Source organism: Mastomys coucha, unplaced genomic scaffold (genome assembly GCF_008632895.1).
Source record: "Mastomys coucha isolate ucsf_1 unplaced genomic scaffold, UCSF_Mcou_1 pScaffold7, whole genome shotgun sequence".
Classification (NCBI taxonomy): Eukaryota; Metazoa; Chordata; class Mammalia; order Rodentia; family Muridae; genus Mastomys; species Mastomys coucha.
Genome location: NW_022196913.1, coordinates 37,194,742 through 37,219,432, shown reverse-complemented (window position 1 = coordinate 37,219,432; position 24,691 = coordinate 37,194,742). Strand labels below are relative to the sequence as shown.

Below are 24,691 nucleotides of genomic sequence, written 5' to 3'. Positions count from 1 at the left end.
AAAATGAAGAAGAGACTGAAGACAGGAGACTAGCATGGCTGTCCTCTGAGAAGCCCTACCAGAGGCTGACTGGGACAGACACAGATACAAACACCCAAACATTGGGCTGAAGTGGGGACTCCTATAGTTGTATTAGAGGAAGGACAAAGAAGCTGAAGAAAAGGGGAACACCATTGGAAAACCAGCAGTCTCAAATAACCCAAAACCCAGAAAACTCCCAGAGACTGAACCACAACCAGGCAATATACATGAGCTGATCAGAGGCTCCAGCACACATAGAGCAGGGGACAGCCTGGTCTGGCCTCCATGAGAAAAGATGTATCTAATCCTTGAGAGGCTTGAGGCCTCAGGGAAGGAAAAGGCAGGCTTGTTGAGGGCCTCTCAGAGGCAAAGGGGAGGAGGAGTGGGGTGAGGAACTGTGGGAGGGGGAATCCAGAAGATGGGCAAAGACTGGAATGTACATAAAAATACTTCTTAAGAAATCATTTCAACCTTAGAAGTCTATCACCCATTTGTTTTTAAATGAAAGAAGTTACTAAAGACTGCTGTCTGCCATACCAGGAAATCACAAGATCTCTGCTCAGCTACTCGTGAAGAGCAGGCTATGTAAACCCATAAGCCAATGTGTTTTTGCTTTGGTTTGATTTCTGTTTTATGGAAGCAGAAGTTGGAATCAATTATTCAGCACTCATAAAATTTATGGAAATTTAAGGATTTCTAAAAATGTTCTTAATAATGATCAAGCTTTCATGGTGTAAGTTGACTAAATGAAAGACTGGGTTCAGGCCCTCTGGGAAAAGGCAAAAAAAAAAAAAAATGAGAAAGGAGAAGGGAAAACATTGAGAATGGAGAAACCAAAAGAAGGAAGGATGTTGAGAATCCTTGGAAACAGAGAGAGTACTTGAACTGACAGTTTGGATTCACTGCTGATCCCTAGTTTTTATTGAATTAGAACTATTTCTATTCCTGCCTTCTCAGGACCTTGCTCACACTGAGGCTGGACCTCAACAAAGAACATTAAAAGTTTAGGAAGCATATTTGAACATTTATGAATTCTGGCTAGGCCTAGTTTAGAGAAATGTAGAAAGTATGAGCAGAATCCAGAAGAGGAAAATGGCTTCCATTGGTTACAGTGGAAAGTTCTTGTTACAGGTTAGATAGTAGCTAATAAAATTTCAGGCTGTTGCTTTTGTAGAAGACTAAGTTCTTGGTCTGGGACCAGAAATACATACAAGGATCTGCAAGGGATTGAAGAGAGAACATAGACATAGACAGATGTTCAGAAAAGCTGGTGTCCTGTTGAGTGTAGAGCTATATCTACAACTATGGCAATCCAGAATCCCAGTATGTTTATTACGTACAGCACAGGGAGAGGATGGCTAGTACAGATAGGAGGTCTCTGTAGTCAAGCGGTCTCTGACTGCAATAACCCAGGATGAGGAAGCAGCATCTGCTAGTTTTTGAGACAGTGGTGTCCGGTGTCAGGTTTGTACTCAGGTCCCTGAGGAATATGCTCTGCCATCACTCTGAGCCTCGTTCAGGTAAGGCTTTGTCACTAGCCTGAGGCATTTGAGTCCTCCACCCATCCTGACACCCATGCCAAAAATACACATTCATTCAGAAATTCACTCACTCAAGTGGCTCCAAGCATGCACATCGGCATTGGTCAGTTGCTGACAGAACCTCCCAAGAAGTATCCACACCAGCTTCCTGTCAGCAAGTGCTCTTCAGCAAAGCAACAGTCTCTGGGATGGGTGTCTGCAGACAGGATGGATCCTCAGGTGGGGAGGTCCCTGCTTGGCCCTACGTTCTGTCTCTGTTCCATTTTTTGTTCCTGTCTTTCTTTTAGACAGGAACATTTCTGAATTAAAAACTTAGAGAAGGGTGGGTGGCCCCATCCCTCGACTGAGGGTTCTGCCTATCCACTGGAGGTAGACTCCAAAGGTCCTATCTCCCCCTTCCTGCACATTTCCACTGAAGTCATCCTCTTTGGGTCCTGGGAGACTTTTCCTTTCCTGGCTTAAGGACTCTCCAATGGCTACCCCAATTCCTCCTCCCCCACTGCTATATAATTTTATTAGATTTCCTGATCTTCTGTACCTTTTCCTGTCCCTTCCAGGACCTGATACTGCCCCCTTATTTCCTCCCCCTACTCTCTCCCTCTCAGGTCCCTCCCTCCCTCCAGTTCCCATGATCATCATGTTACCCCCTCAATGAAGGACTGAAGCATACATACCCTGATCTACCTTCCTCCTAAGCTCTCTATGGTCTATGGGTTGTAACATGGGCATGTGAGCTTTTGGACTAGTATCCACTTATCAGTGAGTACATGCCATGTGTGTTCTTTTGTATCAGGATTGCCTCACTCAGGATAATATTTATTGTTCCATCCATTTCCTGTGAATTTTCTGTAGTCATTGTTTTTAATAGCTGTGTAATACTCCATTGTGTAAATGCACCACATTTTCTGTATCCATTCTTCTGTTGAGGATCATCTGCTCAAGATGTTGTTTCTAGCATCTGCTATTATAAATAAGGCTATTATGAACATAGTGTAGCATGTGTCATTTTTATATATTGGAGTATCCTTTGGGTATATGTCCAGGAATGGTATAGCAGGGTCTTCAAGAAGAACTATTTCCACATTTTCTGGGAACTGTCAGATTGGTTTACAAAGTGGTTTTACCAACTTGTAGTCCCATCAGCAATGAATGAGGGTTCCTCTTTATCCACATCCTTGCCAGCATCTGCTCTCAATTCTGTTTTCAAACTTTGCCATTCATATTGGTGTGAAGTGGAATCTCAGGGTCCTTATGATTTGCATTATGCTGATGACTAAGGATGTTGAAAATTTCTTTTAAGTGCTTTTCAGCCATACAGATTCTTCAGATGAAAATTGTCTGTTTAGCTCTGTATCCTGTTTTTAATAGGGTTATTTCATTCTCTATACTCTAACCTCTTCAGTTCTTCTTTATATATTCTGGATACTAGCCCTCTATTGGATGTAGGGTTGGTAAAGATCTTTTCCCAATGTGTAGGTTGCAGATTTGTCCTATTGAGAGTGTCCTTTGCCTTAAAGAAGACTTTCAATTTTATGACATACCATTTGTCTATTTTTCATCTTAGAGCATAAGTCTTTGTGGTTCTGATCAGAAAATTATTTCCCTGTGCTAATGTGTTCTAGGTTTTTTCTCACATTCTCTTTTATTAAATCACAGTATCTGGTTTTGTGTGGAGATCCTTGATTCACTTGGACTTGACCTTTGTATAAGGAGATAAGAATGGATCAATTTGCATTTGTCTACATGCTGGCTGTCAGTTGAACCACCACTATTTGTTGAAAATGTTCTTTTTTCCACTAGATGGTTGTGTCTCTTTTGTGAAAGATCAAGGGTGTGTGGGTTCATTTCTGGGTCTTCTGATCTACCTATCTATCTCTGTACTAATACCATGTGGTTTTTATCACTATTGCTCTGTAGTATAGCTTGAGGTCAGGGATGCTACATCCCCCAGAAGTTCTTTTACTGTTGAATGGTTTTTGCTATCCTGGGTTTTTGCTATTCCAGTTAAATTTGAGAATTGCATAGGTCTGTCTGGGCTGGTGCCCTGAACAGACCTTGAGTGCAAACTCCACAGCCAGTCCCACAACACCCAGAGGAAGCTCCACTCCAAGGTGCTCTAATATACCTATGATCAGAGGTGAAGAGGATATAACAACTGTCCCAACACCAGCAGTAACTGGGACCTGTGGGTCCCAGGCACACAGGAGCTCCACCAGCCCAGTGACATGGCTTCTTTTCAGTCTCTCTGGGCAGGTGCCCTGAGCAGACATTGGGCACAAACTGCACAGCCAGTCCCAAAACACCCAGAGGAAGCCGCACTCCAAGGTGCTCTAACACGCCCAGGGTCACAGGATCAGAGAGACAGCTTGACTCTGAGGAGTTATAAAACAACCAAGATCACAGGAAGGACAGGCCCCAGTCAGATTTAGCAAGGACAGGTAGCACTAGAGATACCAAGATGGTGGGGGAGGGGGGAAGTGTAAGAAAATAAGCAACATGAACTAAGGATACTTGACATCATCAGAACCCAACCATAGCAAGTCCTGAACATACTATCACACAAGAAAAGCAAGATTCAGGTCTAAAATCACTTCTCATGATGATGATACAGGACTTTAAGAAAGACAAAAATAACTCCCTCAATGAGATACAGGAGAACACAGGTAAGTGGCTAGAAGAACTTATAGAGAAAATACAATAATCCCTTAAAGAACTCCAGGAAAACACAATCAAACAGGTGAAGGAAATGAACAAAACCATCCAGAATCTAAAAATGGAAATAAAAATGATAAAGAAATCAGAAAGAGAGACAACTCTGGAAATAGAAAACCTAGGAAAGAAATCAGGAGTCATGGATGCAAGCATCAACTACAAAATACAAGAGATAGAAGAGAGAATCTCAGGGGTAGAAGACACCAGAGAAAACATTGACAAAACAGTCAAAGAAAATGCAAAAAGCAAAAAGCAAAAAGTTCCTAACCCAAAACATCCAGGAAATCCAGGACACAATGAGAAGATCAAACCTAAGGATAACAGGTATAGAAGACAGTGAAGACTCCCAACTTAAAGCGTCAGTAAATATCTTCAACAAAATAATAGAAGAAAACTTCCCTAACATAAAAAAGTGATGCCCATGAACATAAAAGAAGCCTACAGAACTCCAAATAAACTGGACCAAAAAAGAAATTCCTCCCATCACATAATAATCAAAACACCAAATGCATTAAACAAAGAAAGAATTTTAAAAGCAGTAAGGGAAAAAGATCAAGTAACATATAAAGGCAGGCCTATCAGAATTACACCAGATTCCTCACCAGAAACTATGAAAGCTAGAAGATCTTGGACAGATGTCATACAGACCCTACAAGAACAGAAATGCCAGCCCAGGCTACTATACCCAGCAAAACTCTCAATTACCATCGATGAAGAAAACAAGATATTCTATGACAAAACCAAATTTATACAATATCTTTCCACAAATCCAGCCCTACAAAGGATGGAAAATATCAACATAATAAGAAAAACTACACTCTAGAAGAAGCAAGAAAGTAATCTTTCAAGAAACCCACAAAAACCTAATTCCACCTCTTACAGCAAAGACAACAGGAAGTACTTTTCCTTAACATCTTAATATGAAAATTAATATTACCAACATATCTTAATCGATTGAAATCCAAAAATATGAGGAATTAGAAATTTGTTGACTGTCATCCAATGGCCTCTCTAATTTGGTAATGAGAGAAATAGTTCCAAAATCATACAATCCATATTCCCTTTCTGCCTGTTTGTATGTGACACTGTCTTGCTGTGTACTACATAATGGTCTTGAAATCATGCTTCTCTTATGTCAGCCTCTCTAATAGTAGTATTGTTTATTTGATATTTATACACTGTACTTTGGTTTTCAGAACAGTTTACATATTTCACAAGTATTTATACAGCCAAAAGTAACATAGACAATTAACTTGGGAGGTGGCTTGTAAGAGAACAACAAAGAATGAGACTAAATTCTTTGCTTGACTTTTGTAACTATTGTATCAAGTTTGAAGAAGAGTACTTTATGAGTTACTCTTTCTCTAAGATGATGAAAGATGCTTTTCTAAATTATCACAGCCAATGAACCAGATTCTTACCCTCACCTAATATCTGTGCCACCCTCCAAGTAGAACCATTGTTCATTGAAATAGTTGGTGAATGACTTTATGGATAGACCATCTTAATACACACACCATTTCCTAAATGAATGTAACCTTTTCTCTGTGAGCTGTGAATAAAGACACTCACTCAAGTTAAATGGCTCTTTGAACATAGCAGGAAGTCTGTGTCCAAATATCGTGCCTACATATCATTCCTTGGCACAGCAGAACTGTGAACTCTCAGCTTAACATGGAGGTAAAATCCTTTGGTGATGTAAGGGTCATTGAAGTACATCATTATTACAATGAAATCCAAAGTCTAAAAATTGTTCTTATTTTGGACTTGTACCACAGTAAGAGCCAAGATTTTAAGCTATACTAAATATAAAACAAACAAACAAACAAACAAAAAGACTTCATGTATTTATGTTCATTTAAAAAATGCTAGTAGTGATATATTATTTTAAAATATAGAGTTAATATGTTTGTAGTCATCTAAAATTTATATTGAGAAAAACATATGTATTTTTAGTATTGCTGTAGACAAGCATCTACATAAGACTGTTAAATTGATTGTTCTTTTATTTCAAACAACTTTTATAATACTCATGTTTATTGTTATAATATTTTATAAATTTTAAAGAACATGACAAAAAAAGGTATTGTAGGTATTGAAGGGGGGTCTCTGAGAGGAGTTTGGGTACAAAAAGGCAACAAGAATGTGGTTTAATTTTATTTACTTAAAATATGTTTTTAAATGTTAACAAAATCAGATAAATTGAAAACATGCATCTTTTCTCATCATAATGCAATAAAACTTAAATCATTAAAAAAATTAAAAAAAAAACAAAAACAAATAAAATTGAGAATTGTTCTTGCAATCTCTGTTAAGAGTGGAATTTTGATGGGAATTGCATTTAATCTGTAGATTGCTTTTAGTAAGATGGCCATTTTTAGTATGTTAATCCTCCCATGATCATGGGAGATCTTTGCATCTTCTGAGGTCTTCTTCAAGTTCTTTCTTCATAGACTTGAAGTTCCTGTCATACAGATCTTTCACTTGCTTGGTTAGAATCACACAAATATATGTTATGTTATGTGTGACTATTGTAAAGGGTGTCATTCCTCTAATTATTTTTCTCAGCCCATTTATCCTTTGAGTAGAGGAAAGCCACTGATTTATTTGAGTTAAGTTTATATCAAGCCACTTTGCTGAAGTTGTTTATGAGCTGTAGGAGCTCTCTGGTAGAGTTTTTTGGGATGCTCATATATACTATCTTATCATCTACAAATAGTGATATCTTGACTTCCTCCTCCCCAATTTGTATCCCTTTAATGTCATTTTGTTGTCTATTTGCTCAGGTTAGAACTTCGAGTACTATATTGAATTGACAGGGAGAGAGTGAGCAGCCTTGTCTTGTCCCTGATTATAATGGGATTGCTTTGAGTTTCTCTCTATTTAGTTTAAGGTTGGCTATTGATTTTTGGTATTTTTGTTATTGTGTTTAGGTATGGATCTTGAATTTCTGATCTCTCCAAAACTTTTAACATGAAGGGGTATTGTATTTTGTCAAAGGCTTTCTCATGTAGGTTTTTTTTTTATTTTTTTTATACAGTGGATTACATTGATGGTTTTCCATACAATGAACCATCCCTACATTCCTGGGTTGAAGTCTTATTGATCATGGTAAATGATCATTTTAATTTTTTTATTCAGTTTGTGAGAATTTCATTTAGCACTTTTGGATCAATATTTGTAAAGGAAATTTGTCTAAAGTTCTCTTTCTTTGTGTGGTTTGGTGTGTGCATAATTGTGGCATCATAGAACGAATTGTGTAGTGATTCTTGTGTTTCTATTTTGTGGAATAGTTTGAGAAGTATTAGAATTAGGTCTTTTTTGAAGGTCTGATAAAATTCTACACTAAAACCATTTGTCCCTGGGCTCTTGTTGGTCAGTAGACTTTTAATGGCTGCTTCTATTTTCTTAGGGGTTCTGGGACTGTGTAGATGCTTTATCTGATCCTGATTTAACTTGGTACCTGGTAACTGTCTAGAAAATCATCCATTTCATCTAGAGTTTCCAGTTTTGTTGAGTATAGGCTTTCGTAGTAGGATCTGATGATTATTTGAATTTCCTCTGTTTCTGTTTTAAGTCTCCCTTTTCATTTCTGATTTTGCTAATCTGGATACTGTCTCTGTGCCCTCTAGTTGGTTTAGCTAAGGGTTTATCTATCTTGTGGATTTTCTCAAAGAAGCAGCTCCTAGTTTTCTTGATTCTTTGTGTAATTCTTTGTTTATACTTGGTAGATTCCAGTTTATTTCCTGCCATCTACTCCTCTTCAGTGTTTTTGCTGCTCTTCGTTCTAGAGCCTTCAAATGTATTGTTAAGCTGCTAGTGTATGATGTCTTTAATTTCTTTATGGAGTCACTCAGGGTTATGAGTTTTTGTCTTACCAGTGCCTTCACTGTGTCCCATAAGTTTGGGTATGTTGTGCCTTCATTTTCATTAAATGCTAAAACGTCTTTAATTTCTTTCTTTATTTCTTCCCTGACCAAGTTATCATTCAGTAGTGTGTTGTCTATGTGTATGTGGGCTTTCTGATTTTTTTCTCTTTTCTATTTTCCTGGAAAAATGTATGAGCTCTCACCATGCTGCTGAGGTCATATCTCTGTTCGGAGTCATTGTCTCTTGACATTCTGAGTAAGGGCCTTCATTTTGGCATATTTTCTATAGTTGCTTCTAAAACTTATCAAAGACACTTTTAATATCATAAAGAAGATGATCAGAAGTTTTAGGAACAAAAATCATTCTTTAACCCAGTGCCACCATGAGTACACTGGGGTGCATACAAAGTCTAGGTGTGCTAGTCTTCCGATGCTGTCCCACAGGCCACATTTTGTTATTTCCTCATTCCAATTTTTTATTGATTATGGTGTTGGCTTACACAAGGCCAACCAAGTTATGAACTTCACTCTGAGCATGACCCAGTGTGATGCTTTCTTTCCTAATTTTGACATCTAATGATGTGAATTGTGTTTCATTGCATGTTGTGATTTATAAAATCTCATTCATTTTTTGAACGAAGTTGTTATAATGATCTTGTTCTAGTTCAAAATCAAATGTATCATCGGAGTCAAAGTAATGTTTTTCCTCCAGGATCAACTTAGTCATGACTGTTGTGTTATCCAATGTGGCTTGTGAGCTGTTCATCATCAGATACCATTGGCCTGTTAAATTAAAATATGCTTTAGAAGTGTTAGACATATGTATTTTCTCCTAATTTAAAGGTGTACCCAAGTGGTATGTATATAGAGCTATGTGGTACTGATGACCACAGAAAGTAATCAACTGGTATTATAAAATCGTTACATAGTTTCTGTGGTATGCCTTTACTGTGATATCCTAGGTATGCATTATCCAGGAATACTAGGTGTGTCTTGTGTTGGAGACCAAAAAGCACTCTCTGAGCAATCCCTGGCTTGACCCGCTGCTAACCTCAGCTCTGGTGGAGACACCCAGAGCTAAGAGACTTGGGAACCAGGCACCTTCCTCCCGGAAGAAAAGTGTTTTATGACCATCTTCATCCCTGGGAGAGTGTCAAGCAGGCACTAAAGTGTCAAGCAGGCATCTTCCCTTCCTGGGAAGGTGTTAAATCAAGGCCACTCCTCCTGAGAAAATGTTTACCTTGCCCTGCTGAGAGGCTCCTGGAGCCAAGCTTCACAGAGACAACTCCCTGAGATAAGGCAGCAATATGTCTCGGGCCCCCTTATTGAACATCCATCCAGATGTTCCCCTCTCCTCCTTTGTTCCCCTCACCTCCTTCTCATTTTCTCTTTCTGTAACATATAAATACTGGCCACTGGCCATTATTAAACGGGGCTTTGACAAAAGACTTGCTTAGCCTCCCTCTCCTTTGTTCCCGTTTATTCTATTTCAGGCTGGTTCCCCTCGAGACCATAAAATAACCCAAGATAGTCTTGCATATGCTTTCTATGCAATATGATCCTCTTTCATTATCTAATAATGTTTCGAAATCTGGAATCTTTCTTTGTAGTCTTGTTGTAAACAGGGTATATGATTCTCGCTCTACTTCTGCCAGATTCCTTCTATACTTTGGCACATAATTAAGTTATGGTTCTGAGAAATATGGTTCCTTGTTCCATTGTATTTTCTGTTCACATTGTCACAGTATTTACCCAGCAAGTGGTATAATTGGTGATCAGGCTAGTAGTACTATGATTATGTATTTGGTCACAGAATTGCACACTGAGGTCCACTACTGGAATGGTTAGCAGAGAAACAACAATAATAAAGATCACTGTATATATTAATGATCTTGCACACGCACATACACACATTGCCTGTTAGTGTGATGTCAAGTCCTCCAGTTTGGTTAGTTGTAGTCCTTGCTTGAGAGCTATGGAGTCATGAAAAGATTTTTTCTTAACAGAGGCCACATAGGTGCTAGTAAGAGGCAGGACAGGGCTGTGACCTTGGCTAGGAGGAACATTCCATTATTCATGTCTCACAGAGATAGCATAGTCACCTATTTTATGCCTAGGGTATAAGCATCTTCATGGTTGGGAGGACTTAGAATTTACCATATTTGTAAAAAGGTACCCAGAGAGCACAATTAAGAATTCTGTGTCATGAGATTCATTGTCATTAGGAGAAGGAGGGGGAAGAGGAAGACGAAGAAGATGAAAATAAATGATGTTAATGATAATAATGATGATGATGATTAATCCTCAAATAAAAATAGGCAGAAATTTGAGCAGGCAATCTTATAGAAAGATTTTTTTAAGAACCAGTGAGCACATGAGCTTATGATTGACAAGGCTACTCATCAGTGAAAACTCACAACCATAATGAGTAACCACATCACACTGATTGGCTAAAATAGGGAAAGATCAACCATGCACAAGGAGAAACTGAAACTCATATCTTGCTGATGGGTACATATGAGCACCTAGAAGCCTTCAAACTCATTTCATATTTCTTCAGCCTGTGAAATGTAGAGTTGTCATATGGCCCAGAATTTCCTTGGGCTATACCCTAGGTAACTCCAAGAGAGCATAAGTCTATACAGAAAGTAATACATAAATGTTCATATTAAAATTAGTACAAGATAAAAGAGAAACAATCAAATACTGACCAACTGAATAAAAACTTATTTTGGATAATAATATTATTAATATATTTACTCAGGCAAAGAAACTAATGTCTGACAAATACTATCTTGAGATAAAAAAGAAAGGCCAAGGTTTTTAATGAGATTTGGGGAAAGAATGAGGCCCTTCAGCTCTTTATCTGATTGAGTCTCATGTCCAGTTACTGTTACATGCATTGAGTAATCATTCTATGTAAAGGATATTTCCAAAAGAACAGGAAAACAGCCATCACTTATGCTTATACATATAGCCTAAGCCTGCATCGTCATTCTTCTTTTCCAGATGTGAACATGCAAATTTGAAGGAATCTTACAAGAAAACCTATTTATAGTCGAAGTGATGCCTTTGCTGCCTTGGAACCCATGCTTTATCATTCCTGATTATAATAACTTTGTAAGAAAACCCTACTTAGGGAAAACAAGGAGGAAAGCTGAGGCATAGGGGGCTGCTGCTGAAGACCTCTGGGATAGAAGCCAAAAAGCAGCAAAAACATGGAAAATTTTCACTGCAAAAATTTCTCTAGGTGTGAGAAGAGTGACAACACATCCCACCATGTCATCAAATGAAAGACCCCATAGGGAGTTCCCTCTCAAGTCCTGGGAGACATGCACCCGAAGAACACGACAGGCCATCTTGATGTAAAAAACATGAGGCATTTTTATTTCAGAGCTCTGGTTCAACCCCCAATCTCACACAGGAGACCAAGAATTGACCCTGAATCTCAGAGGTTAGGGGATTTTATAGGAAAAAGGTCTGGGGAGACAAAAGAATTGGTGTGGCTATACATGATTGTCTATTTTGAATGTCGTTCGTGCAGATCAGAGTTGAGAATTCCTAAAAAAAAGTGAAATTCCTAGCAAGAGGGGAGAGTGCTATTCAAAGTTCATACTGACCCTTAGCTAACACTTAAGAAAACCAAATGGCCCAGGGTCCATCACTCAATGTCTGGCCAGGCATGTCTCAGGCGCCTCGGCCTGGCACCTCCTTGCCTTATCTCTGAGATTTGCACTCCCCTGGTCAACTTTTCAATGGCCCACTGCTTCTTGCAGGCCTGGCTCCTGGCTCCTGGCTCCTGTGGTTTTCAGTACTGGTCTCAAATTTAACTCTTTCAATCCCAGGCTTATGTGGGCAAGTACCTGCTAAATTTTTATTTTCCTTTTCACAAGCAGGAAGTGTACTGAAGATGATCACAATAACTTCCTTAAGGGAGATGAAGTCCATAGAGAAGGGTATTGCAGTGGGATCTGTGCTCTGTAGACTGAGCATTGTTTTAAAGTGCAAGCCCTTGTTGAAACAGACTACATAGAGAAAATAAAATGGGGGACGGGGTGTCAAGAGGTGAAAAGGACAGAGCTTCCCAGGCAAGAAGAGAAAATAACATGGCCTCTGATAGATGTAGAGGAGGATTACAGAGAAGACTCTGGAGGCAGCTGGGGTGAGCAAGGCAAACCAGAGCAGAAAGGAGAGACTGTGTCAGAAGATACAAGGACAAAGGGGCAGATGACAATGGTCCAGCTACTTGAGTGATGTGGGACCAAACTGAAAAGTGGCTCCAAGAATATACGTTAAGACAGAAGATGGTCAGATTAGCTGTTGGTCAAAGCAAAGCAAATAAGAGAAACATAAAGAAAGAGGATGTTGAATTCCCCTTCTGCTGGTGGAGGACAGATGGGGAGAGAGGAAGCAGATGTTGCAGGTAAAGGAAGCCAAACCTCTTCCAAAGCAAGATGAGCAAGAAAGCCACAGGCTAAAAAGTCCTGCAGCTGTGCTCCCTCCCTGCTGGGTCAGGGGTTAGAAGACAAATGATGTGAGTAGCCTCCCATGGAAACATGGAGCTGGGCAGAGAAGATGAGCACCTTGGAGAAGGAAGCCCAAGAGCTTCAGGGAGAAAGAGATTGGAGAAAACCTGGAGCTACTGCTGGGACACTGAAGCCGTGCTCTCCTTGAGAGCCCTTTGCCATGCCTACTCATTTACTCCAGTAAAATCCACAATATCGGGGGTAAAAGCCTCATTAAGAGAAAGAGGTGTTATGACTTCAAAAGGAGTTCTGTGCCTCCTGGATATTCAGACAGTCTCTGGCATCTCCTACCTCAGACGTGTTCTAGATTAGTCTTTCCAATCATCAACACACCCTCTTATTTAGGCATAAAACATACCCAAGAATGATTCATTAATGACTAAACTTAAGATTAGGCATTGTCTCCTGGCCAGCACAATGTTCCAAACTATCCTAGTTTAATTCCAAGCTGTCCTTAGCTTGGAATTTCTCACAAGGAATCTGCCTTATCAGATAGAATTTCCTCAGAGTTAACAACAGAGGTCAGGCACCGGTTGCTTACTGTTAACATAGTTAGAATTCTCAGAGCAGTCCCACAGAAGAAAGAACTGTTTTACATACTAGAGAGTAATCAAAGGGCTTCCCTCACTTAAGGGCATTAGCAGAAACTGCTAGATTGAAGCTTCCTGGTGCTTGCCTCCAGCAGACCCAGAGAATTAGCATGGGAATACCAAAACAGCCCCAGCAGGGAGGGCATCCCTGCTCTTCTGCCTGCTTCATACCTGGATACCTGATCCTACGGACCTTGATGTGGCAGTTACTTGTCTAAGTGGGTCACTTGCCTACATGACTTCAGTCTTGCTCTCTGATCTTATTGACCTTGTTGTAACCCTCGCCCACCTATGTGACTTTTGTCATTTGCCCTGTTTTCTGTATACCATATAAGCCTGGTTTTCACTTTGTGCAGTTGTTGCATTAGCACTATGACTAGAACTAGAACTTAGGTGGACTAGGACTTAGATTCACACAGTCCACAGTCTGCGGGGAGTGGGGGGGGGTGCAGCACCAGTTCAGAGAAGATGGCCCCTGCTTTAGACACAGTGTGTTTCAGATAGCCTCAGATGTACCTCAACTGCTGAGCTGATAGATTTATCATTTCTCTTTTGCAATGACTGTAGAAGTCTGATGCCATTTTTAAGAAATACATTCAGATCCTGTACTTCATGTGTCATCTCTGCCATCATTTCTTCGCCTACGCCATGTCAATCGGACCAGAACTCTGTTTCTCCTGCTGGTTGAGAGAGGCCCAGACTGGCCAGCCTTTGGTAGCCCTTCATTCGTAGGTGTGTTGTCTCACTCTCTGTTTTACTTATCTTCTTCTTCTTCTTCTTTGTCTTCTTCCTCTTCTTCTTTCTCCTCCTCCTCCTTCTCCTCCTCGTCCTCCTCCTCCTCCTCCTCCTCCTCCTCTTCTTCTCCTTCTTTTTCTTTTTCTTCTTCTTCTTCTTCTTCTTCTTCTTCTTCTTCTTCTTCTTCTTCTTCTTCTTCTTCTTCTTCTACTACTACTACTTTTTTTTGGTTTTTCAAGGCAGGGGTTCACTGTATGGCCCTAGCTATCCTGGAACTAACACTGTAGACTAATCTGGCCTCAAAATCAGAAATCCTCCTGCCTCTGCCTCCTAAGTGCTTAGATTAAGGCATGTGCCACCACTTCCTGGCAATTTTCTTCTTTTTATGTATTAAACTTCTTAAATAAATCCAACTCTATTTCATACTGTCTCTTCATGAAATTCCTTTGTGTCAAAGTCAAGAATGGTAGTTTCAGTTGAGTTGAGATTTCTGAACATAAGCCAAATCCTAGAGATGGCATTGTGGAGTAAGACTCTTGCTTGTGCCCCAGTCATTGCCACCTTGAACACTTAAGGCTGAGGCTCAGCAACATCAGGTCAGTAATAGAAGACCACACACATGAGCACATATCTGTTCACAAGAAATGCTCATGACCAAGGGGAAAAGCATAAAATGTATTGGTGTTTGATGAGAGGGGAGGATGAGTGTTAAGAAATGGGCTATGATACTTGGCACCCTCTACATCCTCCACCACCCATCACAACTACAGAGTAGTATTAAAATCCAGCAATGATTCTCCTTTGGCACACAGCAAAAGCTCCTGCTATTTTCCTTTTCCCTAAGGATCCAGTTTTCCCCAACTCCAGCCAGTCCTCTTCTTGCAGAGGCCAGAGCTGGAGGCAGCCTGTGTCACTGTAGGTGACCAGAGGCACTAAACAGGAAGTCCCTGCCCTAAAGTGAATGAATAAAAGGGTCAACTGAACCTGGAAGGCTGCTGTGGTAAGCTACAGGGGACACAGAGACTACAAAAGCTACACTGAGCAGCAGCTACTCTGGTAGGTTTGGGACCTGACTCAGGTTGGGGTTGTGGGACCCACAGAGGTCAGTTTTACAATACAAAGGCTGAATCCAGGAGGGAAACCCAGGGCTATAGAGTTAGGGAAAGAGAGAGATGGGAGGTAGTGTGTGATGGGAATTTTAAAAAGGAGACTCCTCTAAGAACCCTCCTGGCCAGTGTCAGAGAGGCTGATCCTGGGGCTGGGGATCTAGGCTGTGTTGGCTCCTCCTCAAGTCAGTTCTGGGGACTTCAAGGTGTTAGCAGGCCCACCACAGGCCTCCTTTCATGCTTCCTCTCAGAGCCTACAATTGACAATTTGTCTGCCTTAACCTTCTCTCCCATTTCTTACAAAAGTAAATGATCTTACATCAGGGCCTTTTAAACATCTGGGGTCTCTAGTCTAAATTTGAGCACTACTCATTCCCATTTATAAAACAATTCACTCCATGCTGGCAGTAATCATGTCTTTGATTACTTTATCTGAGTAATCCCTCTATCTGACTCTGCTTCCAGGGGCTTACTGTTAGGGTGCCAGACATCTCCCTTACCTTCACAGAGCTCCAGAGTATGGAGGATGATGGACAGGAATCAGTAAGAGGAAGATTCCCCTTAAGAGTAATGAGCAGACCTGGGGTAGGACAGCTGCACTAGGGTAGGAAAGCAGAGGCCCAGAGGCTGTCCTGTTCCAATGAAGTTGGGAAGGGTGAGGAGTTTGAACTCAGTGACAGAGATGGGGTAGGAGAGAATCTAGGTGAAGTAAACAGCATTTCAAGGACTCAGAAGCAACTTTAAAGTGACATGAGGATGGGCAGGAATGCAGAGGGAGGGGCAAGCTAGGTCAGATGAGAAAACCACTCAGAGTGTAAGTCATTGAATTAATGCAACCCTACCATTCCTCCAGAACCCTGGGTACTTAAGTGGAGAAGTCATAGAATATAAACTCTCAGGTTATTGTGTCCTTCTGTCTGAAGAGTAGGAAGAAGCATGGGCTGGGGTGTTCTGAGGCTCCCTAGGCTTTGGACCTGAATATTAGCATAGTACCGAGTGCTCTGAAACATATTTCTAGAGTGCAAAGGTCATATGACAGTGAGAGCACAGCCAAGGGATGCACAGTGGCTCAGAACTCGGTTAAGGCATCTGGAGCAGTCACTTAGTCTGGGCCAAGCTCTCCATTTATCTGGAAGGTGAGGCATGCTCAAGGGTAAAGCAGCCTGGGTGTTTGCAGAGGATTCAAGATCCCAGAGCAGCCACTCACTGCAGGGGAGTGCTCCCTGCTACACAACAGAGTAGATAACACCAGCCTGTCTTTCGGTCTCATTCAGCATCTCAGTGTCTTTCCTGTCTAAACTGCAAATGGGCACTGGCTAATGCACACCTGGGTATCTCAGGAGAATTCTTCACCAGCAGAGTCCAGAATGCAAAGTTGCTGAAGTCAGGCTAGAAGACTTAGATGCTTCTGTTTGTTTTCTTCCTTGCTTCTTCTTCTCTTCCTCCTTCTCTTTATCTAAAACTCAACCTTTTTCAGAAGATGTGTACATGACTGTATGGATGGAGACTAAGTCAGTCTGTTTCTTCTGTGTCTCAGTTTGTGCTTTTGATGATCTTTCCTTTCACCTGTGCAGATGAGAATGAAGGTATTTTGGCCTGCTGCAATGGACACACTTAGGTAATAACTTTAAAATTGGAAAGACTGTGACTTAGAATGTATTTTTAAATTTGATTTAAATTTCTTATGATCTTTGAAAGGTTAACCAGAAGGAGAGTCCCAGAAATCCCTGCCTCAGATCAATGTACCTTCCGCTCTGTGTTGAGTTCATATCTACTTTCCCTCCAGATTCTGCATCATGAGTGCTCTGTCTGAAGCAAATGGCACCTTTGCCATCCATCTATTGAAGTTGCTATGCCAAAGCAACCCTTCCAAAAATGTATGCTATTCTCCTGTAAGCATCTCCTCTGCTCTAGCTATGGTCCTCTTGGGTGCAAAAGGACAGTCAGAAGTCCAGATATCTCAGGTAAGTTCTCTGTCATATCCAAAACCATGTCACATGCATAAGAATTTCTGAGAAGTGGCAGTAGGAATATGCCCACACTGTTTCATGGAGCAAGGGCTAAAGAGGAAGGACAGAGTCTCCTCCAGTAAGACTTTTTTAAGGGCAATAATTTTTCCTGAGTAACAACTATTATAGAACGCTCAATACTTTGTCTAGAATTTATTTACTAGTGGTGGAAATTTCGTGCTATACTTTGTGCCTATGCAACACTTTGAAGAATATGAATTAAGGGTTAGATAGCAAACTAATGGATCTGAGTTAATTTTGAAGGGGTGTTTTTGAGATATTTCTAATGAAATTGCTGAGAGTAGTTAAAGGGCAACAGTTCAGATATACTATACATACATTGACAGTCTTCCAAAGCATCAGGAGTCCACAGAATATTACATTTATGGTTATTTTGTAATTAAAAATGATTTGTCTAGCAAAATGTCTGCTTCTGACAGTACCCCATTCACATTTTGGAAAGGATGTTGAACATCATTATCTTCATGGGGTAGTTTTGTGTCAGAGCAGAAAACTGTATAGAAGTTGTCCTATTTCATCTACAGACAAAAAATACTGTCCATGAAAGAACAAAGGATGCACAACTGTTGACAGCTTAGTTCTGCCAAGACATGCTAAGCTAGTCCTTCATGATAGGTCCTGTTTCACTCAAGGTCTGTCTTTAGTTCTATGCCGTTAGGCTAAAGAAAACTGCTCCAATGTTTTGAGGAATACAGGACTATTAGGTAGACAGCTGTCTCTACAATTTATTTTAGTTTTGGAAACTATATTAGTGCTTCCTACATTTTTCTGGTAATATTCATGTAGTTCTCTGATTTCTAGCGTGGTTGAAGAATTGTTGTAATCTCATAACCACTCTAGCTATTTAACATTGAGAGAGATGGTATAGAATTGAGAGGACAGTTTTCAGATGGTATATAAGATAAAACCAGGACATAACTCAATGTAGAATAGTAAGACTTTTATGTTAGGATGGATGGCAGAGTGACTTCTCTAAATTGACAAATTGATGGACTAGATGTCATTTGTACCTCATACAGTGTAATTTACTTGTCATGATATTTTTTCAATCTATACTAGTGAGAAGAGGTTTTTTTGTGGATGTTGTGGTGGTTGTTGCTTTTATTAGACAGAAAAGTTGAGATGTAGGTGGAGGTTTCCTAATTATTTCATTGTGTAAATAAATATGGCAGAAGCCAATCTCTGGATGAAAATATAGAGGCAGGATTTCCAGGTCCCAGAAAGGAAGAGGAAGTCTTGAGAGACCATGCTTTTTCAGCCAGGCTGAGGAGGAGTGGGAAAGATGGATACCATCTAGGCTCAAGAGCTGTTGAAACTGGTAGTGAAATCCACCACCTGAAGAATTCCAACAGAGGATACCTGATGAGATTAGGACAATAGATTCTGTGCCCATCAGTTGTGTCATCTAGTTAATTTTAAATATTAAGATTTTCTGGTGTTTTCCCTTAGAGGCAACTCATGTGGGCAAGAGAGAGTGCTTAGCCCCAAGGCAAGGGTTTGGATGGCCAGTGGACCACAAGAAGTAGCTCCAGGCATTCTCAGGAGAGGTTGTTGAGCAGCTTAGCAAAGCCAGACAGAGAAAAGGGCAGTCCCAAGAAAACACCAGCTGGCAACATGGCAGCATCTGTTCTCTGAGCATAGCCAGGATCACCCAAAAGCATTACCTAGTCATGGGGACTGACTAGATGGCACACAAGTGATTGTTGGTCCCAAAATATAAACAAAGTAAGTATTGTTTTAAAAATTACACTCAAGAATACCTGGTGGTACAGGCCTTTAATTATAGCTACTAAGGAGACTGACATTGGAGGATCCCAAGAACAAGACTAACAAGGGAAATACAGTTTCTACCTTAAAAAAATTTTAAAAGGTGGAGGAATGTTGTGAGAATTTAAAAGATGAATCCACCCTTCAAACTTTCCTGCTGGGCCAGGTTCTTGAGCCTGTATTGACCAGAATCACCACAACCCGGCAGGCTCTTTAATATCTCTCCCAGATATTAAAAACATCTCGCTCACATGCAACTCCATATACATACCCACAATTATTCATCTAAATAGAGCCTAAGACCTGGTAAGTAAAGCATGACTCTTAAGGCCTTAATATCCAATCAGATTTATATAATAATAAAATCACAATCTACAAGATGTCAATACAATAATTTCAGAACCAAATAATAAAGACAATATTCTAACCCAATTAATCTATTTTGTAAAAACCTTTGCTTGGTTGTATAACCTCATGCGGTCAGGCTCATTCTTATGGTCTGCATCCATGATGACGACCTCTCTCCTCCTGCTCCTGACCTCTTCCTCCTCCAACTCTCACTCTACCTCTCTATTCCTGTCCAATCACAGGCCTGTCATTGCCCTAATGTGATTGGACAGTGAAAGTGCTGCACCATTTCATCCTTTCTGTTCAATTAAAAAACAAAAGACAAAAAACAACAACAACAAAAAAACCTTTCTCTCAAAATATAAATTGAATACAACTATTACATATATTGTAAATTTTCTTGTATAAGGTATATCTGACACCCAGTTCAACATCTTTGTCAATAAAATTGAACACTATCTTCTATCTTACCTTAAAAGACAAAAACTTTGCATCTGGCTATGTCTTGGCTTAGACTGGATGCCATCTGCAAATGATTTTCTCAAAAGTAAAAACTCTGGGCTGGCTAAGAGACTGTAGTTTTTCCACCTCATCAGAAATCCAAGAATGACTGAATAATAGAGAATATATGGGAAGCCTAACATAATTTCTAAAATTTTAGCCAATTGATAGAGACTACTGGATACCTGGGCAGTCCTTACTTTAAAATGTTGGAACATTGGTCTTCAACCTTCTGGCCAGGGTCAACTGACAGACCTTTTAATGCAGAATTTTAAAGGGCTGATCACCCTTTCTTGGCAAAGATTATCAGTCAACTATTCCACATAGCATGCCCTTTCCTGGATAACAATTTTGTCTGTAGATGGAATGAGGCAATTTCTGCCTAGTGGCTGTCTTGCCACAACTAGAGCAACTCCAATGATGCCCAGTTTCTTCTTTGAATCTGAGAAAGGGATGCTGTCGGGAGCAGGCAGGTCTCTATTCAAATGAATAAATAATATTAAATGTCACATTCTGTGGATTTCTGATGTTTTTGAAAACCAACTATCTATGTAAAGTAATCTAGACAGTTGACTGTTAACTACTCTTAACTATTTTTAACTAAAATCTTGAAACCACCCTAACAATAAACTCAGATCTATGAATTTGTTAATTTGGCCCTAAACTCACAAATCTAAACATCTGTGAGTTTATAATAGCAGCAAAAGAAGGACTGGGTCTAAGGCCTGTACTTTTAATTATTTAGTATCAATAGAATAAATTTATACCAATGATAACCTTGATTTTATATCAAAATAAAGTCTGTACCAAATAGAAACCTAAGACTTTAACTTAGTAACAATTATAGGGTTTTCTATCAAATGAGATTATGGCTATACAATCAATTCTGGCTATTTTCTCCCTGTTCCAAATATGACCATTTTTACATTTTCTAGAAAGACAACCTATTAGTAACCCTCTCCAGCCCCAAAGCCCAGGGAACTGGGTGGATGACTCTTCATAACTTCTTCAAGCTGAACATGGGCGTTGAGATATTATAAAGTGGGGGCGGAGGAAAAACAGGATTTATTAGTCTCTGATGTCTGTGTCTTGACTGGATCTGGCTGAAGTCCAGAACATCAGGAGTTCAAGCAGGCCAGTTTAGCATGTCTGACGAGGAAATTCGCCAAGGCTGTATATTCTGTAATATATACTTCTCAAAACAAATTTTCAGTTTCAGTATCATCAAGATATATTTCTTGTTCGAATCTCTGGAATCTAGTTCTCTGGAAGGTGTAAATACCTTAATTACCTTTTCCAGAAACACAAAAACAAAACCTTTTCCCCAATCAGCATATCTTTGAGCCAGTAACCAGAAAAACCTTCATTTTGACCTTCACTTTGACCTCTCTCTCAGAGGAATAATATAACCACCAAACAACATCAAACCTATTTCGAAAATTAAAACAATCTAAAACAAATGAAATAAACTAATATATTGTATGACCCTCTTACTTAGACCATTTCTACATAGCCAAGTAGGAAAATGTCACTCAAAATTTCCATGTAGGCCATGTTTGAAAGGATATGAGCTTCCTCTGGCTAAGTAAATGAGTTATATAAACTTTTTGTTTGGCTCTGTGCCTAGAGTCACAGATTTTTATTAGTTAATACCTGCTCAAGCAGGCAATGTTTAGCTCTGCACTATCTACTCTGGAGTCAGAGCAGCTACCTCAGAGCTGTTTTCTTTGTTTCAGCTTGGCATGCTTGAGTCACAGGACTCAGCTTTGGTGCCACTCAACCATCACCCAAACAAAAAGAAAAAAAAAAAGAAAAGAAAGAAAAGAAAATATAAACTTTAACTCTCAGGGTAATAATTTTAAATTACTAGTGGATTCGTGTCCAGCCAGCATGTTGGGTGGCCATCTGTTGCGGGAATTTAAAAAATGAATCCACTCTGCAAACTTTCCTGCTGGGCCAGGTTCTTGAGCCTGTATTGACCAGCATCACTACATCTCCCTGGGCTCTTATTATTCTCTCCCAGGTAATAAAAACATCTCGCTCATATGCAACTCCATGCACACCCCCACAATCATTCATCTAAATAGAGCCTAAGACTTGGTAAGTAAAGCATGACTCTTAAGGCCTTAATATCCAATCAGATTTATATAATAATAAAATCATAATTTTATTATTGCATTTTATAAGCAATTAATAAGCATGCTGAGAGCATTCCAGGAGATTAGGAATGAGTTTCTGACCTCAGAGGGTTCTAAGACTTATAAGTGCCCATTCTGATCATTTCCAAATATAGTCCATGAGGACATGAATATGTAGAGAGACTTTTTACTAATTAGACCTTATGGCCTTTTTTAGGATTAGGTTCGCTAAAAAACACTTATACAGAACTTATCTTTGTGAATGACAGGTGTGTACTTGTGGATGTGTGTGTGTATGTGTGTGTGTGTGTGTGTGTGCATGTTTTGTGTGCCTCTTTTTATATAGGGGGCACTAGTCAGAACTGGGTGTCTTATGCTCATCTGTTCCTTCCAGTGCTGGGATGACCTCTATGTATCACTGGGCCCATCCTCTCTGTGTAGAGAGACTATAAATCAGATCCTCAGGCACTTTACCTTCTGAGCCATCCAGTTACTTCAACAATTCCTTTTGCAGCAAGGTGTTTCATCACTGAGCTCATGTTTTATCTTTGTCTTCCCAGGCACTTAGTTTGAACAAGGTGAAAGACATCCATCGGGGCTTCCAGTTACTTCTCAAGAAGCTGAACAAGCCAGACAGAAAGTACTCACTTAGAGTGGCCAACAGGCTCTTTGCAGACAAAACTTGTGAAGTCCTCAAGGTAAATTGTGTCAATAGAATGATAACAATTTAATTCAAAGTAGTTGTTGTTATATATTGGGAAAAGGAGAGAATGGAAGAAAACTATGGATCATGTTCTACTTGGTGTATAGGTATACATCTATAAAACCTGTAATGAGAAAGGCTGAGAAAGGAGAGGCATAAGTTCTAGGCTAGCCTAGGCTACATTGTTAGACTCATTTAAATTACCTTTTCCCTACGCCCCCCAAATAATCACAATTCTATAATAATACCTTGAAATATTTCATACTTAACTACTTGTAATTTTTATTAATCCATGTATGGTTATACCCACTTGCGAAGCCTAGTACATGAAAATGTTTGTTTTTTTGTTGCTGTTGTTTTTTGTTTTTGCTTTTGGTTTTGGATTTTTGTTTTTTTGAGACAGGGTTTCTCTGTAAAGTCTTTGCTGTCCTGGAACACACTCCATAGACCACACTGTCCTTGAACTCAGAAATTTACCTGCCTCTGCCTCCCACGTGCTGGGATTAAAGATGGTTCCACCATTGCCTGGCTAGTTTTGTTTTCTTAAACCCATAGTTTACAGAATGTTAGGAAGCTTGCTTAATTTTTTTTTTTTACGTTACCTTCCCAAATATTTCCTTTCCAAAGACCTTTAAGGAGTCCTGTCTTCAGTTCTATGACTCAGAGATGGAGCAGCTCTCGTTTGATGAAGCTGCAGAGGAGTCCAGGCAATACATAAACTCCTGGGTCTCCAAACAGACTGAAGGTAAGAATTTCAAGTTATTTCACACACCACATTCTTATCCTTTTCATCCACCTTCTCTCTTCTTTCTCCTTTGTCCTTTCTCTTAATTCCCCATCTCCCTACCACAGACTGATCTCACAGACATTTCAGAGTCAACATCATTCAGACTATCTAGACCACCTGGTATATAATTTAGAGCTCTGTGAATTCATGGAGGTTCTACCCAGATAATTAGATTTTATACACAAAGTTGTTTGTATATTTCCCTAGGGCAGAGGTAGACTGAGGCAAATGTGATGAGAATTCATGAGGCTGATTTCTAGTCTAACAGTTCATATTAGAAAATATGGGTGTACTGCAGTGATCACAAATCATGTAACTTCACCATCTGTGAGATGAAGATTCATGGATAGACCTTCCACTAATCCACCCTGGTAGCTACTTCTTCCTAGAATCTGTGCTGTCTCAATTCTTACCACATTTACCTCTGAAAAGAAGTACTATTTCTGCTTCCAGGGTTCCTGTATCTATTCCCTTACTTACATTTGATGAAACTAGACTTGGTTTCCATTGACAATACTCCACTAGGACTGCTCAGTTACATTAACCTGAAAGAGCCTCCCATTTCGAGTTTGAAGTTTATATGTTTTGATGTCAAATATGACAGGTTCCATCATTGATCTTTGTGATCATTGAGACCATTCTCTGATATTTGAACCATTTAGATGACTCTGAGTCACTAGGTACATTCTTCTAAAAGACAGAGTATAGAAGAAAAATCTTTCTTAGACTCATCAATTGGTTGCCCTTTTCTCATTAGAGTTTTACCTCTCATGCACTCTTGATATTGTTAATTAGCAAGGACTGCCTTCATCAGTGAAAGAATACCCCTTAATAGAAAAGAAAGGAATCTGGGCCCTGACTTTCATTGTATCTTCCTGGGATGGACTACAAGGTGTGAAATAATAATGCCTCCTCCACAAACTACTTTCTACCTTTGTTTATCTGACATGTGGTGATATGTTAGAACTTGGCAGGAACATGGAGAGCTAGATGAAACTCTATATTATATAGTCTATATTGTAATGTATTAGTAGTAAGTGTTCTCTAGAGGACCAGAATGAATTCCTTTTATAAAGGGGATTTAATAGATTAGCATAGACAGTACAGGCTGAATAGTCAGTTGGACACTGACCATCTCCATGTAGAGAAGTTGAGATACTGGTAACTGCTAAGTCTAGGAGCCTGGAGACCTTGGCAGTCTCAGTCTGGTATGAAATGCCTAGAGGATTCTGCAGAGCCACTGCTGTAGTCCTAATGATGGCCAAATCAATTGTCAGCTAAAATGTCCACTATGGTGGCTTGAATAGACCAGATTGC

General features: G+C 39.7%; 1 protein-coding gene across 1 annotated transcript in view; it reads left to right on the top strand.

Annotated features, from left to right (window-relative positions):
• The first annotated feature begins 16,896 nt into the window (after window positions 1-16,896).
• Window positions 16,897-24,691, top strand: part of LOC116081493 (serpin B9-like) — a 13,089-nt gene continuing 5,294 nt past the window's right edge. The window contains exons 1-3 of the mRNA XM_031358086.1: window positions 16,897-17,064; window positions 22,445-22,582; window positions 23,215-23,332. Coding sequence (XP_031213946.1) covers window positions 16,897-17,064; window positions 22,445-22,582; window positions 23,215-23,332 — 424 coding nt within the window. The remainder of the gene's footprint in view (window positions 17,065-22,444; window positions 22,583-23,214; window positions 23,333-24,691) is intronic.